Below are 21,225 nucleotides of genomic sequence, written 5' to 3' on the forward strand. Positions count from 1 at the left end.
ACCCTTCGTGCAGAACTTTTAGTGCTAAGGAAGTGCAAAATATTTTATTATGTAAATTTCCCTAGCAACAATAAAAATAGAGAAATAAATGCTGAAAAGCTATGATGCATATAGGCAGAGGTTTCTCTGCAGATAACAGTTTCCACAAGGGCTTTTAGAAGAAGAGTTCTGGCTTTTTGGCTCTAACCCAGAAAAATAAATTTGCACTCTCTTGTGTGCCTGCCTTCCTCTATTAAATAAAGTAAGGAGATGTCTGGACCCAAAGGGAATTAGCTACAAGTCTCCCTCCTGGCCAGAGGTATGTACATCAGAAAGACAATCAACACCAGGAGCAGCAAATAGAATGAAATATAATTAATTTGAGCAGAGAATGAAAAAAATAGGTAAATGGATGACTAGTCAGGAAGAAACCTGCTAAACCATGTTAGTACTTGATATCTGAATGGGAGTTAGCAGACTGCACTCTATTCCTGGTTCTGCCACCAACTCTCTCTATGACCTTGGGCAAGTCATTTGACATCTCTGTGCTTCAGTGTCCCTCATCTGTGAAATGGCGTCACGGGGTGCAGCCCTTATTGCCAAACTGGTGCCTCCTCTTGGTTGTACTGGGGATTCGCTCAAAGCGGACACCCACATTTGCAGTTTGCCCACCGTCACTCTGTCTCTGCTCCATCCTACAGCTCCTCTCTCAGCTCCCAGAACCGCAGTGTCCTCTTTGTGACTCTCATCTGTGTCCCTCCCTTCCGGGAGGAGAGAAGTGTACTTGTCCAATAGTTCAGCCACCTCCCCATTGGCCTGCCCACTACTCTGGGCCCCAACCCAGGGACCCTGTAAATAGCAGCTTCCTGCTGCTCCCCAGTTAGTGCTGCTCTACTACCCTGGGCCACTTCCCCATAGCCCCAGCACCTTCTTTGCCCTCACCTCAGGGCACTCAGAGTTACTCAGGCCCAGAAGCCAGCCACTAGTCTGTCCAAGGTGCTCTCAGCCACTACTCTGTAAGTTCTCTCAGCCCTCCAGGGACGCAGTTCATACTCCCTGGGCTCCCAGCAGCAACGGCCCTACCCTGCCCTGCAGCTCCCTTTTATCTGAGCCTACCAGGCCCTGATTGGTTGCTCCCTGCAACTCCTTCCTGATTGGCTATGCTTCCTGCAGCCTCTCTGCCCTGCTCACAGGACTCACCTCCATTGCTCCTTTTGGGGCACGGCCTGGTTAACTCCTTTTATGCCTGTGTGGGGTAAACACCCCATCACACATGGGGATAATGATATTTACCGGCCTTTACAAATGCACTTAGAGATCTATAAATGAAACATGCAGGTATTCATACTCACCACTAGAGCTCCCAGGAGTGCTGAACTGGGAGGCGTCAAGGAACTTCCAATGTGTAGGCAAGTTGGTCACGTCAATAAGAGGTACGGGAGAGGCATCCTTCACAAGTGAACTGGGCAGGGGGAAAAAAACAAATCAACAGCTTCAAATAAATAACAATAGTATGTTAATGTATTACTGTAGCACCGAGGGACCCCCCCCAATCATAGACCATGATCGTACTGTGCTAGGCATTATAAAAACATTAACGCAGACAATGCCAGCCCTGAGAAGCTTACAATCTAAGTCTAAGACAGGAGACAGCAGCTGGATACAAACAGAAAGGGAGAGAGCAAGGAAACAATGAGACAGAAGAGACACTACTATTGCAAACCCATTTAAAAAGACAAGCATAGGAGGAAACCAGGGCCCCGATCCCACAACTAGATCCACAAAGACGGCCCCCTGCCCGCAAAGTCTCACTGATTTAATATGTATCCATACCTGCCTGTATGGCTCTAGCTGCACTATCAGGACCTAAACAAATTGGATTTTGCTTCAATAAATTCCCCCTGCCCTCAAGTGCATTCTTCAGAGACCTCAAGACGTTTGATGTATTGTTTTACCAAGGGGATTTCTTGGTTATTGTAAAGGATCTTCTTCCAGCACTGACAAAATTAATTCATGCCAAAATTATGGCCAATACGCATTAAATAGTTGACTATGATCTGGGAGTCTAACCATCCAATGAGGCAACCAGCTCTGTTACGAGAAGGGATAAACTCCACTCCCATGCCTTCTTCTAAGCAGCATGGAAATCTCCTCCCAGCCCACTCCACAACATCCTACCCTCTCTCCCCTCCAAATGGCAGCTCAGCACACACGTATAAAGTGCACATTCACCTCTTCCATGAGATCTATTACTTAGAAAGAAAGGTACTTTATTACTTTCTGCAATAAATTAACATTTATTTGTCAAGAGTGTGTCAAGCTGCCCAGCCACATAAGGAAAGGCAAGAAGCTGAAGGAGGCAGGGGAAACATGAGCCAAGTTAAGAAAAGCAAAGAATGCTCCTATAATGAGGTTGCTACATTGCCTTAGGGGCCAAAACACTTACTCAACACGCATGAAAACCTCCTAAAAAAATCCACATCCCCCACAGTTCAAAGGAATTAAAAAGTTGTGCACGTCAGTGTAGTGAAATTAACAACAACATTCAATTATTTATATTGCAGTAGTATTCTGAGCCCTCAATCAGGATCGGGCCTGACTTTGCTAGCCGCTGTTCTATCATCAGATGACTGACTGCCCCTGCCCCAAACAGCTTACAGTATAAACAGGGATGAGGTACGACAGGAGGGTGTGTGTTAAATGTAAGAAAGGAGAGCAGGAAAGAGATAAGTGTCCCTGCAGCAAGAACACAGGTTTGTCGTTTATCACCAAGTGTATATATGAGGGCAGCACGCTTTGTGTTTGTTTTTAATTAAGGGGGTGAGTGAGCAAGAGACTATGATGACTCATTAACAAGCCTCCTGCTTACAAATTTCAACTTCAATCAACTTTCTATTTAATAATTTGTTTAATGTAACTGACTGCGCCCCCTCTATTTTGATTAACCCTTCTTACCCTTCCTGGCTTCACTACACTATTCTTTTTTCTGCCCAAAAATCAATCATAATGCATCTTTTCTCTCTGTTGTTTCCATTGTATTCCCTCTTACCTCCCCTACGCTCTATTTTCTCACTCTCTCACTTCAGAAGAATACCTTCCCCCGCCGACTCCTCAATACTTTACTTCTCTTTTCTAGCTTTTCCCATCCATCTTTTCTCACCCACCCTCCTCATACACAGGGATTGAAATAGAAATACTGATCAGACAAATAACAGCCAGAGGACTAAAGCTAATGAGGTGTCCCAATGATCAGAAGCAACACCCAGGTGAGAAGCTACCACCTGTTACCTCACTCAAGTTGCTGTCCATAGACTCTGCTAAGAACCTCAAATTTCATGACCTCTGGCTAGAAGCTGTATGATTAGTTCAAAGCTTTTTATCCCCCCCAGGCTGCTGGAAGACGGGAGGAAAGCATGCTCTCTCTCTCACTGCTCTTCCTCTTACCCCTCCCCCACCAGAGCCTCCTGAACACTGCATAAGGATGGGGAACATCTACTTCTCTACCCCTCCACAACCTCTATTTTTGTGTTCTCCTCCCTACTGAACAACTCTAGCTGCCTGCCTCTGTTGCTACTTTAGCATTCCTAAACATGTAGCAGAGTGAAACTACCCTATTGCCAATGTCATTGCTACCCACAGGGTTACAAATAGCAGCAGTGAAAACTAACACTACTCTGGCCTGTCCTCACTGGGTTGCAGCTTGGGAATGTCTGAGTAGCAGCAGTGGAGCAGTCTATCTGCAGGCTCAAGGAGGCAGCACAGACTCAAAGTCAGAAGGGACCATCATCAGTGGTTTTATTCTCAACCACTGGAGCTAGAAATACTCCCCCACCCCCAGCCCCTCACCAATGAAAGGTTAGCACCAATGAAAGGTTAGATTCTGCAGAAGATGATAGCACTCTCTCTGGAAAGTCTTCTACTCACCAAGAGAGAAAGTGGTTCCTCCACCCACCCCCAAGTCCTGAGTTAACACTACCTGAAACCAACCTTATTTTCCCTTTCTCCTTGTTCCGTTGTCCCACACGGTTAGTAGATTTGATGTACAGATGACGGTGCAATTCATCTATTAGGACTAAGTGCATGTTCATCTTCTTACTGTGAAGCTCTAGCCTCAGATCACTCAGTCCCTCCACCTGAAGAAGAGGACCCTCTAAAGAGTCCACTGCTGATACCTGAAAAGAAAATTAAATAAATATGACAATTTAATCATCATGTTACTAAATTTTATTAAATACTAAATGAGAACGCCACTCTCCTAATCCTAAATCTTCCTCAATATCCTCAATACCCATTTCTCCTTTGGTCAAAGAGAAACTATCTTTGTTCTTTCTGGTACATATCAACACCACAGTGAATGCTATCCAGAAAGTTGTTTAAAGCAGACACAAATTCAAAATAAGAGAAATACATTTTTAATTTAGTTCCTAAGAAAATAAGACGACTTGTAAAACTGACATAGTGATTTTGTTTGTATCTGTCATGAGCACCTTCAAACTTCTCATCAGATGTTTGTGTGAAAGAGAATCTATTCTGAACATTGTTAAACAAAACCAGAGCACAGTGCTTCTTGAAATATGTTTAGCAAGTAATAAGGCTTTGAAAGTTCTGTGCTGGAAAAGTTGGTCTTAAGTCTGCTTCCTCCTCTCCCAATAGTAACTCCAGCGAAACTGACAGTCTCACATCCATTACACAATTAAACCTCCCAAAACTTCAAAGAGTAGTCAGCCATTCCCATTTTACAGATAGAGGAAACTGACATGAAGATTTTAGTTCACTTACGCAAGGTAATGACTCAGTAGCACAGCAGAAAATGGAACACAGAAGTCTGAATCTCACAGTCTCCTATTCTAACTGTTAAACCAACCAAGGCTGATTTACATGGGAATCACAGGCAGTGTCTGGTGAGAACTGGAGAAAGTACTCTAAGCTATCAAGATCTTCTAAGAGGTTAATCTTTTTGGTTTAATTAATATACAATTTCAGCATGAAAAAATGTTTTCCCTAATTTTGAGACTTTAATACAGTGACAGGCAGTGGCTTGAGTTGGCATAATGTAGGTAGGCTCCGGGAAAGCCTCTCCCACAAAACTCTGCCAATGCATTTCAAGAGAGACCAGCTAACATCTGCTGTGCACTAAAACGAGATCCCTAGCTAATTTTCAGTTGTGCCCTAAAAATGAATTTGACCACAAACCTCTCGGAATGACAAACTAGTAGATTAAAGAGACAATGTCAATTTACATTTGGCCCAGCATTTACATTTTGTAAAGCCAAGCTTTTATAAAATCTATGATCCAAAGAAACATTCCTGCAGTTGAATTCAGAGATACACCACAGTTTTTGTAATGTTTGAAATCTAAACACCACAGCACTAAAAACCTGAAAGTGACTATCAACAAAAGTGAAACTTATTCCATAGATTTTCATCATCCAAGCTGAAAGACATGCAAATATAAAACAGCATAAATGGAAGTGGACTGAATTTTTTAAATCTCTCTCTTTTAATAATCTAAGATGCTCTTAGTAAAACAAGTGAAGACATTTGCTTACAACATAGAATTTAAATTAACAGTGTACCTGTCAGCTAGATATTAAAAATGAAAAGCAAGGAGATTTAGTAAGCAGGCAGCCAAGCTAAGGTCTGATCCCTTAATAAATATTAACAAATACAGACAGCACATGGGCCAACTATGTCCTGCTTTACTTACCCCAAAATCCAGAATTACCCTGAAGCAGCTTTCAGCCATTAAGGTCTTTTATATTAATAGAGAAATTTATAAGAAGAAACTGGACTTCTCTGCTTCTGCAAGAAGTCCATACCTGTGAAATTTGCTCCCTCTCGTGGATGAGAGCGGAGGCCTGATGACCTTTGGGGCACAGCGTAAGGCATATCTCCTTAGCCAGATAGTTTTCCAATTCTTGGTTTCTGCAGCCCGAGGTCAGAGGACTTTATCAGTGCATGGTTGTAGTTTGTAATGTTCTATTCTGCCTGACCTGTTTAGTAGAACTTATGTCTGTATTGCTGTTGAACTCTATATAGCACCCAGGTACTATGACAATGCATGTAGCATCAAAAAAAATGCGTCTGACGAAGTGGGTATTCACCCACAAAAGCTTATGCTCCAATACTTCTGTTAGTCTATAAGGTGCCACAGGACTCTGTCGCTTTTTATCAAAAAAAGGAAATACTAAATTTCTATTCTTAAGGGAAAGAATCAGCTAAGTCTTTGTTAAATACCCTAGAATCCTCCACTTTTATCAACCGCCATCATCCTTGGTCAGGAGGGACTGGATGGGACTCCCTCTTCTGCTGATCTGTGCTAGGGAAGGGCCTGCAGCCTTGTAGATAGAAGGCGTTGTGGACAAGAGGGAGACCATTACCCACCCTCCCTTGATAGAAGGGAGGGTGGGTAATGGTGTGCGTTGACTGTGTCTGCCGAAAGACCTTGAGCCTTTGGAGATGCTGAGTCCTTAACATCCCAGGACTTCAATGAAAGCTGGGGGTATTAGGTGCCGCTCAGCAAACATTCAGCATTTCACCGGATCAGGAACAAATTCAGGCGGACCTAAATCAACAAACAGAGCTGTGAAAAGGATTGTGACATGGGAAGGGAGTGGGATGCAGTGAGGAAAAAAGAAGTAGGCACTTTGAAAGCTGACACACTACTTCTCACTCGCATGATTGGCCCTTTTCTTCTTTTTCTTCTCGCGCTTCCAAAAAAAAAAAAAAAATGGCCATGCACAAAACTAAACTATTATATCTAGTTTCTAAACTAAAGTACATAAAACTCTCAAGCAAAGCTTTAAGAAAACAAATAGAATAGTCAATCATTAAATGTATTAATAAAAAAAACTTCCATATACATTTACTTTTCTTCTTTGGCGAAAAATACAGCAATTTTTTTTGGGGGGGAAATGGCGTTTGTGACACTTCATATTTGCAGTTAGACATGCTGGAGAGTTATGCCCTTGATAATGCCACTTTCACAGTGATTGAATTCTAGAGGTAAACAACACAGCCAAGGTGCAATGTTATCCAGGCTCTGAGCCTTTTAACTAGCCACTGCCACACTTCAGTAAACCCCTATTTATTGTTGATTGTCAAGACACAAGAGGCTAAAGGGGAAAGCTTTTATTTAAAGAACAGTTTTGGTGAGAAAAAGGAAATATGGGTCTGATTCAGCTCCACTGATCCCAATGTAAAGATTCCTATTGACTTCACTGGGAGCTGGAATAAACCCTATGTAAAAAACAGCATCTTCTAAAGCCTATCTTCTCCTTGTGTGGCTGCAAAGTCAAATCCCCTTTCTTTACTCACATAAAGCAGCATTTACCCCTGTTAGTACTTCAAAGCCAATGAAGTTACAGAAGAGCAAGCTGGATTCTATTCTAGTTTGCCCATCAAACACAGTTAGAACACTGGACTGGGAGGGGGTAAGAAACTAGACCAATGCAAAATCAATACAGAACACATTAAACCAGGGGGCGGCAACCTTTCAGAAGTGGCGTGCCGAGTCTTCATTTATTCACTCTAATTTAAGGTTTAGCATGCCAGTAATACATTTTAACGTTTTTAGAAGGTCTCTTTCTATAAGTCTATAATATATAACTAAACTATTGTTGTATGTAAAGTAAATAAAGTATTTTAAATGTTTAAGAAGCTTCATTTAAAATTAAATTAAAATGCAGAGCCCCCAGGACCGGTGGCCAGGACCCGGGCAGTGTGAGTGCCACTGAAAATCAGCTCGCATGCCGCCTTTGGCCCGCGTGCCATTAGTTGCCTACCCCTGTATTAAACTGATTAAAAAGTGGCTAACTAATAGTTCTCAAAATATAATTATAAATGGGGTATCAATCAAGCAGACTTTTTTTCCCTAGTGGGGACCCTCCGCTATTGGTTTTTGGCCCTATGCTATTTAATAATCTTACCAATGACCTGGAAGAAAACAAAATCATTATTAATAAAGTTTGCAGAGGACACAAAGATTGGGGGCATGGTAAATAATGAAGCGGTCAGGTCCCTGATACCAGGCAATCCAGGTGATCTGGGCACACATAAAGGCATTTTAATATGGCCAAATGTGAAGTCATACATGTAGGAACAAAGAATGTAGGCCACACTTACAGAATGGGGGACTATCATGGGAAGCAGTAACTCTGAAAAAGACAAGGGGGGCGTGATGGATAATAAGCTGAAATTGAGCTCCCAGGGCAATCCTGTGATAATGTAATCCTTGGATGTGTAAACAGGGAATGTTGAGTAGTAGAGAGGTTCTATTACCTCTGTATTTGGCATTGGTCCAACTGCTACTGAACTACAGTGTCCAGTTCTGGTGTCCATAACTCAAGAAGGACATTGATATGTTGGAGAGATTCAGAGAAGGGCCATGAGAATAATTAAAGAATTGGAAAACACGTCTTTATAGTGAGAGACTCGAGGGTCTCAATCTATTTAGCTTCATAAAGAGAAGGTTATGGGGTGACTTGCTTAACCTACATATATCTGAGTGGGGAACAATTGTGTGATAATAGAGGGCTCTCCACTCCCTAGCTTGTGCTATGTGCTGTACAAACACAGAACATAGAGACTATCTTTCAGAATTATCCGGCACACAGATGAACACGATTTGCTGGAAAAAAGAGTCAACATGGCTTTTGTAAAGGGAAATCAGACCTCACCAATCTCTTAGAATTCCTTGAGGGGGGGATCAACAAACATGTGGACAAGTGTGATCCAGTGGATATAGTGTATTTGGACTTTCAGAAAGCCTTTGACAAGATCCCTCACCAAAGGCTCTTAAGCAAACCAAGAAGTCATGGGATAAGAATGATGGTTCTCTCATGGATCAGTAGCTGGTTAAAAGATGGGAAACAAAGAGTAGGAATAGATTATCAGTTTTCAGAATGGAGAGAGGCAAGTAGTGGTGTTCCCCCAGAATCTGTAGTAGGACCAGATGATTCATAAATGATCTGGAAAAAGGGATAAACAGCGAGGGGACAAAATCTGAAGATGATATAAAATTATTCAAGATAGTAAAGTCCAAAGCAGACTGTGAAGAGTTACAAAGGGATCTCACAAAAATGGGTGACTGGGCAACAAAATGGCAGATTTTGATAAATGTAAAAGTAATGCACATTAGAAAACATAATCCCAACTATGCATACAAAATGATGCAATCTGAATTAGCTATTACCACTCCAGAAAGAGATCTTGGAGTCATTGTGGATAGTTCTCTCAAAACATCAGCTCAATGTACAGGAAAGGGATAGATAATAAGACAGAAAATACCATAATGCCACTATATAAATCCACGGTACACCCACACCTTGAATACTTTGTGCAGTTCTGGTCATGTCTTCTCAAAAAAGACAGATTAGAATTGGAAAAGGTACAGAGAAGAGCAACAAAAATGGTTAATGGTATAGAACAGCTTCCATATAAGGAGAGATTAAAAAGAATGGGACTTCTCAGCCTGGAAAAGAGAAGACTAAGGCAGGATATGATAGAGACATATAAAATCACGAACAATGTGGCGAAAGTGAATAAGGAAGTCTTATTTACCTCTTCACATAACACAAGAACTAGGGGTCACCCGATGAAATTAATAGGCAGCAGATTTAAAAGAAACAAAAGAAAGTACTTCTTCACACACTGCACAACCAACCGGTAGAACTCATTGCCATGTAAGGCTGTGAAAGCCAAAAGTATAATTGGGTTAAAAAAAGAATTGGATAATTTCATGGAAGACAAGTCCACCAATGGCTATTAGCCACGATGGTCAGGGATGCAACACCATGCTCTGGGTGTCCCTAAACCTTTCACTACCAGAAGCTGGGACTGGACAATAGGAGCTGGATCACTCAATCATTGCCTGTGCTGTTCGTTCCCTCTGAAGCACCTGGAATTAGCCACTGTCAAAAGACAGGATACTGGGCTAGATAGACCATTGGTTTGAGCCAGTATGGCCACTGTTATGCTTTTATCTCTGCCCGCCAAGTATTTACAATCTAAATAGCACTTCAATTTTTGTTCTAAAGTTTCCAGTGTTAAATGTGTGAGAGTTTGGGATTTTTTTTTTAATTCAGGAGAAGTAACGTATTACAGACTTCTTTCAGAGGAAACATAAAACTGATGTCTTGGCCAAAAACAGTCTTTAAAGAAAATGGGGGCAGAGAGGAAGCGTTATTCCTAGCAAGTTCAGTGATCAACTTCAAACTCAGAGTGTACAGATCTAAATTGCCTCTGCGATTTCAGAATTGGTTGTTATTCTTCATTTCCTCTCTTAAAAGATTGGTGTAGCTTTTCTGTGTGTTGCCATGTCCCATCTCATAGGTATCTGGTTTTCAGAGGAGGGTGAAGGAATGTGTCTATATTATGTAGATAAATAAAAGGACTTTAGTATCCTTTCAGATAGGTGCTTTATGAAATAGCAATAAAAACCAGTAGCCATCGATAGTTAACAAAAAGTAGTCTCTGAGACACACCACCTCCACTGTATACCCGTACACTTAGAATAGGATACAATTGTGGTCACTGAGTAAATATTGGCATTACAAAAGCAACCAGATTATAAAAGCATTTTGAAAGACTTATCAAATCTTCTAAGTACCCTGTAAAATCCCTTATTCAAAATTCTGCATTCATATTGCCAATGGCAAAAATAGTGTGCTTTTGTGGAGTACTAAATTTATCCCATGAATGAGCCAAGGAATTCAGCTCTCAATTCAGGAGAAGTGAAGCCATGAGAGCGTGATGTCATGGGATTGTTTCCATTTAGGAACAGCATAGCTGTTCTGTAAGACGACAGGACTTACTTTCTTCCAGCTCTAGTGTCAGTAAAGAACAGACAGATTCCCCTCCCCTCAAGCTTTGTTTTTTCTAACCTCCTCCCTATCACCACATGACTCAAATCCCAAATTAAGGATACTATTAATACTTAGTCCTTACATACTGCTCTTCATCAAAGGAAATGGGAGCACTAACAATATGGCTGGAAAACATGAACCATTTTTTTCCCCAACATTTCATTTTAATCTAAGTTTTCTAAGCTCTAAATCTACCTTTCAATGTTCTCTAAAGAAAACACATTTCTCAGAAAATTTCACACTTGTGAACAGAGTTAAGAGATGAGAGTTCGGGAGGAGAAATATTATAAAGCAGTGGTTTTCAAACTGGGGTATGCAAGCTCTTGTCTGGGGTTATGCGAGAAAAACCCTGTAATGGCGGAAAAATTCAAACTTTGAGCTGAGCTCCCCCTTTGAGTTACAATTTTTGGCTGTGCCCCCTCCACCCAGATAAGCTCCGTGGCCCACTGAGATGAGTCGGGGGTGGAGGTGGCACTTGCTCCCCAAGCCCCGCCATACAAAGCTGGCCCAAGCTGCCTGGCATCACCATTTTGCCCCCACAAATGTCCCTCCACGTCCCCCCCTCTAGAAGCTGTTGCTAAATGGAAGGCAGAAATCTGTGGGGGGGGCACGTGACCCTGCGTCCCGTCCCCCCCATGCATCACCTCTGCTTATTTCAGATGGAAGAACATAGAACATAGCAGTAGAACATAAGAACGGCCATACGAGGTCAGACCAAAGGTCCATTTATCCCAGTATCCCGTCTTCCGACAGTGGCCAACGCCAGGTGCCCCAGACTGAATGAACAGAACAGGTAATCATCAAGTGAACCATCCCCTGTCGGCCATTCCCAGCTTCTGACAAACAGTAGACTACATTATTTGGAAAAGGGTACTCAGCCTAAAAAGTTTGAAAACCACTGCTATAAGGAACAAAATATTAGTCTTCCATCTTACATGATGGATGAACAGAGAGGTCCTAGTCCCTGGTGGTTTATAAGAATTTGGGCTTGGGGACTGTTCCTTAGATGCTTCTTTGGGCAAGAAGAAATACAAATAATGGATGGTAAGAATGGGAGTAGGGAATGAACACTGAGTTTATATTTGGGACACAAGTCTATTCACAGTTCAGAGGCCCCTTGGTACATGAACACAAAAGCAATTGCCGGATGAGAAAATATGGAGGAAAGGGATATTGGAAAGATAATGGAAAGCATAAAAGTGTGATAGCTCACAAGAGAAAAAAAAAGCCACACACAATAATACATGACAAAAGAAAAAGACAGCTGAACTTTCTGGACAACATGGCAAATAAATATCAACAACCTAGAAGGTTTTAACTGCCCAGTTGTATGAATAAAGACAATGCTGACATTTAAAAGGGAGAGAATTGATTTAAAAAACAAACAAACAAGAAATTCAATTTCATGGAAGACAGGAAAGTAAAATGACTAAGAGACGGTTTAAATGTGTGTGGCCAGATCCAAATTGGCACAGCTCCACTGAAGTCAATTTAGACCTGACTTACAACAGTGGGGGGTCTGACCTATAATGTTTGCCACTATCAGCAAGAGAAGGTGGATGGGCACAGATAGTCTCTTACTGCTGAAATTTTTGTGATCAGACAAAAAAGGAAAAATATGGAGAGTGGCTTAGTGATTAGGACTCTGATTCAGCAAAGCACATAAGCATGTGCAATAACTTTAAGGGTGTGAGTAGCCCCATACCAGATAAGTGATTCTCAAGTTTCTCCTACCTGGCGGGGGGACCCAAAAACTACATGTTGTGAGTAAAATTCACTGAAATGGAATTGCGGGATTAGAGACATGGCATGATGCTGAGCAGAGGATGGGCTGAGGTCAGGGAGGTTGAGGCTAGTAAAATTCACTGATGTGCACCTGGCTGTTGCTTCATCTATCCCTACTGCGATCAGCTCTGAAATGGAACAGATTTTACCACAGAAAGGAACACTGTGGGAGGTGGGGAAGCAAAAGAGAGGAGAAATTAGGTGCCGCTCAGGGTTGGGACAGACACAGAAGAGGGTAGCAGTTAAAGCAAAAGGAAACAAGCATCCTTCTCCTTCACTCACTCCTGTGGGATTTTGTGGCCTATTTCTTATCCTATGAGGTGAAAATCAGCAAACACCCCACACACAGCCCATAGGTGGGTCATTCTTGGTGGGATGAGAAAGACCAGAAATGTATTACATGCTAGTCTCAAAAGAAATTTTTCCAAAGGTTCAAAACTGACCCTGTAACATTAAAAAGTTAAGAGCAAGAAATGAAAAGTTATAAAAGATTCAGTGCTAATGAAGATCTTACCTAGGGGAATATTTCATAAATGGCTAAAGTCATCCTGAGAGAAAAACTAATAGGAATTGCCACACACAAACAAAAAGGGTAAGGAACGAATCAAGACTAAAGACTGAAATAATTGGAACATTAACCTACAACAGGAGGCAATGTTCAGGCATGCAGGAGAATGGAGAATGAAATACCTTCATCCTGATTGAAGCAGACAATGTTAGAACAGAAGTTTGATGAAAAAGGGAAACAAGGTAGATAGATTACTAACATGCTGCGCAAATCAACGAGTAAATAACACTTTGCATTTATACAGCACCTTTTACCAAAGGCTTCCAGAGAGCTTTATATTCAGATAGCACCACTGAAATGCAGCCACCCCTGCAGAGACAGGCAATGATCAATCACACCACACAACAGTGGGAAGGAAGGTGCATAGTGGTTAAGAAAAATGAGGAAGGTGGGCAGCTCAGTTTTTAAAGAGTCATCTAAAAAGACCATTACACTCCATTGTTCTACCTCCTGAGAAGTAAAGGGTGAGTCAACCCTTTGGTTATAGGGCCTACCAGTTTCATAGTATCAGAGAAATTAGAGATCAAAGAGAACTAGTAGACAACACAGTCAATCTCCCTGCTAACGCAGGACTGTTTTTGTTGTTATAATACTTCTAGTTTTAAAATGTCCTAAATGATGGTACTATCGCCACTTCCCTTGGGAGACTATTAAGATCTCGCCAGCAGGTTATTCTGCTTAATATTCAACTTAAATTTTCCCTTTCGCATTTGCCTGTTAGCACTTGTATGGGAATGCCCCCCCCCCCCATGTCTTACACTAACTTCTTTTCCACCTTAATTTTACAAACATTTTAAGGTCTGTGTCCCTCATAAGTGGTCTCTTTCCCCAGCTAGACAAATTTAGCTCTTTCAAATCTTTCCTGAATCCTACCAGCCCCCCAGATCATTTTAGTTCCTACTAACTCCTTCCGATTCAGCAATGCCTTTCTGTCATGAAGTGACTGGGACTGGAAGAACCAAGATGCTGATTCCCAGAGACAGAAACCACTGCTTTCCTGCTCTGTGGAACTACTACCTCCCTGTTCACTTGTACTCTAGCATAAAATCTTAATGGCAACCTCCACAACATTAATGAAGAATAATTTCCCAAACACAGGGAGTGTGTGACAGTCAGATGTACCGATCTATTGATACAAGAGGGTCTAAATGTAATACTAATGTTTTGCACTGGAGTACCAGTTTCAGGAAGGGGGGGGATGCATAATGATTTTCAGAGTCTGTTGGAGGTGGACACGAAAGCCTTATGGAGCGTGCTGCCAACACTGTTGTAGGCACTGTGAAAGCAGCAAGGAATGTAAGACTTTTTTCTTAATTTATTATTCCCATGCTTTTCTGGTTTACATTTGATGGGCTGTGTCCTGATTAGCATTCCCTCTAATTTTTCGCACGCATGCGCGGAATGAATTTTATGTGCAGCAATATGGAGGTAATGTGTCACACATCACCTCCATATTGCTGCACATAACAAAATTCATGTGGCAGGGGTGGGGCCGAGGGGTTTGGAGTGGAGCTGAGTTGGGGTGCCTCTCGCCTGGCCACGACAGGTCCGGGCTGGGGCTGGGTTGGGGCCGGGGGAAGGTCGCCTCTCCTGTGGCCACAGCAGGTCCGTCTATAGTCTGGGCCACCAGTGATGGTCCACGGCTTCGGGCTCCCCAGGGGAGCCCAAAGCGGCAGACCATTCCTCACCAGCAGCCCAGCAGAGCAGCAGTGACTGTGGGCTCCTTTCCACACACCACCCCTCACAGTCACTGGCCGGCAGCTGTTGCCTGCTGGTGACGGAGGGCAGGGGCGGAGAGAGAAGCCCTCAGCTGGCCGATTGAGAGGAGCGAGTAGGCGGAGGGGAGAAAGCCCTGGGCCGGTGGGCCTAGAGGAGCGCAGAGGAGGGGCCAGAAATGAGAGGAGCCAGTGCTGCGGCTGTTGGGCCACAGCGCAAGTGAAGTGGAGCGCCGCGCCAGGCCGGCGGGGCCCTTGTCGAGCGCGGGCCTGGTGCCATTATAAACCCGGTAGTGTCCCAGATGGGACGGGCTGGGGGAGAGGCGCCTCTCCCTGCCATGGCAGGTCCAGGCCTGGGGGAGAGGCATCGCTCCCCGCCGCAGCCCTGAGCACCTGTGCAGCCCTTAATAGGCTGCTGCGCAGCCATGCAGCTTAGAGGGAACTTAAGTTTTGATTCAACCTTAACTATCACTAAACAGAGTTTGAGCGTACTTTGTAGAATGTAAGGTCTTCGAAACAGAGATGGTCTCCTACCTGTCTGTACAGTAACTAGCACAATGGGGCGGCTATCATATGCAGGACCTCGTGTTATTATTGCATTACAAAGAATTATTTTTTCCCCATCTCTCTCAGCTTGCCGTTTTCCAAGTTGATTCCCTGATATTTTCAGCCTATGTTTCTAATCTCTGTAGCTCCTTCTTTGTCCTGTTTCTCTGTTGTCAATGGCATTTTCAACTCCTTTCAATTTAGTATTGCTTGCAAATTCCACCAACGTGCCATTTATAGTAAATGAAGATATTCTGTGAGACAAGAATTAACACCAATCTCCAGAGGTAACCACAGCTTCCTCCCCAAATGGGAACATTTTACATAAACCTTTGTTTATGGGCAGTTTAGCCTAACCCTGGCGTTCTATGCGACAGTGTTTCTATCCAAGCCTTTTTGAGGGCAAGATTTCATGCAACGTTGTGCCAAGTTTATCCACTGGTAACTGGATTGATTTCAGTGGAGTCACACTAGGCCAAATTCATCCAGTTGTATTAAATGTTTTACTAAAATACAAATATATTATACTTGGGTCCCCCCTTCTCTACTGCATCAAACACAAGCTGCCTGTCTTCACTCTCAAGGCCCTTCATGGCATATCCTACCAATCATCTCTCATTCAGTATTGAAATATTGACTCTCACCTCCAATGGGCCAATAATGCCAGCCTCTATCACCCACTTACCACGTTTTCAAACAAACACCTTGGTGCTTTTTTCCATGCTGTCCCTCATGCAAGCTCTTTGGAGCAGGGACCATCTTTCTGTTCTGTGTTTGTACAGCGCCTCGCACAACAGGGTCCAGGTCCATGACTGCGGCTCCTATGTACTATGGTAAAACAAATATACCTCTATCCCGATATAACGCTGTCCTCAGGAGGCAAAAAAATCTTATCGTATTATAGGTGAAACTGCGTTATATCGAACTTGCTTTGATCCGCCAGAGTGCGCAGCCCAGCCCAGCCCCCCCCAGAACACTGCTTTACTGCATTATATCCAAATTCGTGTTATATCGGGTTGCGTTATATCGGGGTAGAGGTGTAGATAATAGTATATCTCCTTTCCCTTCATCCACTGACTCTGCAGCTCTATTTTTAATATGCAATCAAGTTTATTTGGCAAGATGTATGCTTTATGTTTTTCCACTATCCTCTAGATCTTGAGTGATTTCTCTCTCAATACGTGTTCCATAATTTACTAGGCACAGAACTATGAGATTCAGAATTAAAGAGAAATAATTGAAGAAGCAGTGATTACTGCAAAAAACATTACTACTGCTGCATTATAAGAAAAATTTAAGTGGCTAATAATGTTGCAAAACAGCCTTGATAAGTCAGCTTAATAAAAAACTACCAAAGATTCCATTTGCAAAATAAAGGATTTTCATTCAATTATATAATGGATGGTGCTGGCTAGAAATTTAACTTTTTTTTTCTTGATCAATTGAAAGGCAAGCCATCACTACATTTTTCCTTATTAAACCAAAGTTTCTTGCTCAAAGACCTCTAAGCTATGGTATGAATCCCATGTGTGAAAGGATGGAAATGTAAACCACAAAGATATTTGGATGGCACATCCAAGAGGGGATGTATCATTAGACAGACAGGGCTGATTATCTCAAGCAAAAGTCTAAATCAGGGGTAGGCAACCTTTGGCACACGNTAAATAAAGCTTCTTAAACATTTTAAAAACCTTATTTACTTTACATAAAACAATAGTTTAGTTATATATTATAGACTTATAGAAAGAGACCTTCTAAAAACGTTACCGGCACGCAAAACCTTAAATTAGAGTGAATAAATGAAGACTCGGCACACCACTTCTGAAAGGTTGCTGACCCTTGGTCTAAATTTTTATTACTGTGTCTACATTGTAATCAGTGGAGATCAAATTAAGTGTTCAGAAACGCTCGTTTCTAAACCAAATAATTGATCACAACTGGACTGGTGTCCCCATTTCCATAGAAAATCCAGTAGCTTTCATATAGACTCAGCAAACTCTCACCAGTAAAAACAGGATGCTAGCTACCTCCATTCCACCTTCATTACTGTGTGTTTTTTATTTAATAAACTTTCATCAGCTTAAATGAATGGTTGTTATTAGTTGAGCTAACAACCAAATGATAATACTCCAGAGAGATATCAGTGCTTGTTGGTGCATTAACTAAGAGTGGAGGGGCTGAGGTCAAGCATGTGTCAATGCAAATGAGGCAAATATTAGGCACTAACAGTTTAATGCAACAGACTCCCTCAGATAATGGAATTCACAGGATAAAAGGAATGAGATGAAGTTATTGATAGTACATTAAGGGAAGAAATGATAAGATGTTACAAAGGGAAAGAAACACTCCACTTATGAATTTCTACTTTCAAATATCTTTAAATCTATCATAGCAAATTAAAAAAAAAAAAAAAAAAGAACCAGGATCAGAAAATTGAATTCAAGAGAAACAATACAAAAACAGAACCTCTTTCCAGCTCAGTTCTAACACTTACTACTTAGCACAAATGGCTTCTATAAGGAAATTAATAAACCTAATAAACGAAGTCTTATCATGCCACTTTGAGGTAAACAAATAATACAAACATCTTAGAATAATATACCCATTTAGCATATAGGGGAACTGAGGCACAGCATTTTAAGTGCCTTGCCTGGTAAACCAGCAGCAGAGCCAGGGCTAGAATTATACTTCAACGATAAGCTCCTTGGGCGGGGACTGTCTTTTTGTTCTGTGTTTTTACACCACCTAGCCCAGTGAGGTTCTATTTCATCACTAGAGCTCTTCGAAACTATGGTAATACAACATAATAAATAAGAATAAGAACTCATTACTCTCATACTCATGTGCTAATCACTAGAACATGCTCTCACCAAACTTTAGCTACAATAAAAATAAAGGACCTGTTTCTTTTCTCTCCCCAGTCAAATCCTACAGTTATCACCAATGACAGAAATTATCAGCTATGCCGATGAGTAAAATGATTATGAATGAGTTGTTTTAACAGAGTCAGGAGGGATTTTGTTTGCTTGTTTGTCTTAATGCTTACAGCAACGTGTCCACCAAAATCCACAGAAACGTAAATTTCACATTTTCCTTTTTTAAACCGATTTCTGGCTATTTAATCAAGGCAACTTCCCAATGGAAGATGTGTTAGAACATGGAACGGCCTCCCCCAAAAAAATGTTGGAAGTACTATTCTTTGAGTTATTTGAAGGGGACAACATTTAAATATAGCCCAAACTCTAAATTTTGTAAAAATATGCCTCTATAAATGCTAGGACCAACAGACTATTTTTTTTAAAACTCCAATGAAAACATTTGTTTTAAACAAACACATTCTGCTGAAGTGTTTGAAAGCAAAACACTGCAGCAGGAAGATGCAGAAAGCAAAACTGATGAAAACAATGAAAAACTGCCCTTACCGATTTTCATTGCCCGAGATGAGAGAAATGCAGATAGTGAACAAAGTATATAAATAGTAACAAATGTGTTCAATTTTTTTCAAATTTTAATTATGTACAATATTAATGCCAACAAATGTTTGTTTACTATAAAGGATTTCTAGATTGACAGTTTACAACTAACCTGAGCTTTTGCTCAGGGCAACCACATACTGGCAGGACGATGCTACATTTTGCTTCAATTTCCATCTAGGATTACAGATATCCAACATTACCTTGGAACAGATTTTAAAATGTTATTAAAGCTAATGTTAAAAAAAATTATATAATACATAGGTGGAAAAGAGTGTCTATACAACTGGGTATAGTGTTAGATTATCCACAAATACAAAGTTGGTTTTTTAAAAGTCATATGANTGGCAGGTCCGGGCCTGGGGGAGAGGCATCGCTCCCCGCCGCAGCCCTGAGCACCTGCGCAGCGCTTAATAGGCTACTGCGCAGCCATTTGATTCAACCTTAAGTCTTGATTCAACCTTAACTGTCACTAAACAGAGTTTGAGCGTACTTTGTAGAATGTAAGGTCTTCGGAACAGAGATGGTCTCCTACCTGTCTGTACAGTAACTAGCACAATGGGGCGGCTATCATATGCAGGACCTCGTGTTATTATTGCATTACAAAGAATTATTTTTTCCCCATCTCTCTCAGCTTGCCGTTTTCCAAGTTGATTCCCTGATATTTTCAGCCTATGTTTCTAATCTCTGTAGCTCCTTCTTTGTCCTGTTTCTCTGTTGTCAATGGCATTTTCAACTCCTTTCAATTTAGTATTGCTTGCAAATTCCACCAACGTGCCATTTATAGTAAATGAAGATATTCTGTGAGACAAGAATTAACACCAATCTCCAGAGGTAACCACAGCTTCCTCCCCAAATGGGAACATTTTACATAAACCTTTGTTTATCGGCAGTTTAGCATAACCCTGGCATTCTATGTGACAGTGTTTCTATCCAAGCCTTTTTGAGGGCAAGATTTCATGCAACGTTGTGCCAAGCTTATCCACTGGTAACTGGATTGATTTCAGTGGAGTCACACTAGGCCAAATTCATCCAGTTGTATTAAATGTTTTACTAAAATACAAATATATTATACTTGGGTCCCCCCTTCTCTACTGCATCAAACACAAGCTGCCTGTCTTCACTCTCAAGGCCCTTCATGGCATATCCTACCAATCATCTCTCATTCAGTATTGAAATATTGACTCTCACCTCCAATGGGCCAATAATGCCAGCCTCTATCACCCACTTACCACGTTTTCAAACAAACACCTTGGTGCTTTTTTCCATGCTGTCCCTCATGCAAGCTCTTTGGAGCAGGGACCATCTTTCTGTTCTGTGTTTGTACAGCGCCTCGCACAACAGGGTCCAGGTCCATGACTGCGGCTCCTATGTACTATGGTAAAACAAATATACCTCTATCCCGATATAACGCTGTCCTCAGGAGGCAAAAAAATCTTATCGTATTATAGGTGAAACTGCGTTATATCGAACTTGCTTTGATCCGCCAGAGTGCGCAGCCCAGCCCAGCCCCCCCAGAACACTGCTTTACTGCATTATATCCAAATTCGTGTTATATCGGGTTGCGTTATATCGGGGTAGAGGTGTAGATAATAGTATATCTCCTTTCCCTTCATCCACTGACTCTGCAGCTCTATTTTTAATATGCAATCAAGTTTATTTGGCAAGATGTATGCTTTATGTTTTTCCACTATCCTCTAGATCTTGAGTGATTTCTCTCTCAATACGTGTTCCATAATTTACTAGGCACAGAACTATGAGATTCAGAATTAAAGAGAAATAATTGAAGAAGCAGTGATTACTGCAAAAAACATTACTACTGCTGCATTATAAGAAAAATTTAAGTGGCTAATAATGTTGCAAAACAGCCTTGATAAGTCAGCTTAATAAAAAACTACCAAAGATTCCATTTGCAAAATAAAGGATTTTCATTCAATTATATAATGGATGGTGCTGGCTAGAAATTTAACTTTTTTTTTCTTGATCAATTGAAAGGCAAGCCATCACTACATTTTTCCTTATTAAACCAAAGTTTCTTGCTCAAAGACCTCTAAGCTATGGTATGAATCCCATGTGTGAAAGGATGGAAATGTAAACCACAAAGCTATTTGGATGGCACATCCAAGAGGGGATGTATCATTAGACAGACAGGGCTGATTATCTCAAGCAAAAGTCTAAATCAGGGGTAGGCAACCTATGGCACGTGTGCCAAAGGTGACACACGAGCTGATTTTCAGTGGCACTCACACTACCCGGGTCCTGGCCACCGGTCCGGGGGCCTCTGCATTTTAATT

The 21,225-nt window shown here is 41.6% G+C and overlaps 1 protein-coding gene across 2 annotated transcripts in view; it reads right to left on the reverse strand.

The window, feature by feature from the left end:
- The window catches only part of EXOC4 (exocyst complex component 4), a 610,394-nt gene that overhangs the window by 548,768 nt on the left and 40,401 nt on the right, over positions 1-21,225 (reverse strand). For both annotated transcript variants that reach the window (XM_034764261.1, XM_034764251.1), the window contains 2 exons: positions 3,967-4,151; positions 1,332-1,441 (listed from right to left, as the gene is read on the reverse strand). In XM_034764261.1, coding sequence (XP_034620152.1) covers positions 1,332-1,441; positions 3,967-4,151 — 295 coding nt within the window. The remainder of the gene's footprint in view (positions 1-1,331; positions 1,442-3,966; positions 4,152-21,225) is intronic.

This window comes from Trachemys scripta, chromosome 1, assembly GCF_013100865.1.
Source record: "Trachemys scripta elegans isolate TJP31775 chromosome 1, CAS_Tse_1.0, whole genome shotgun sequence".
NCBI classification, from domain to species: Eukaryota; Metazoa; Chordata; order Testudines; family Emydidae; genus Trachemys; species Trachemys scripta.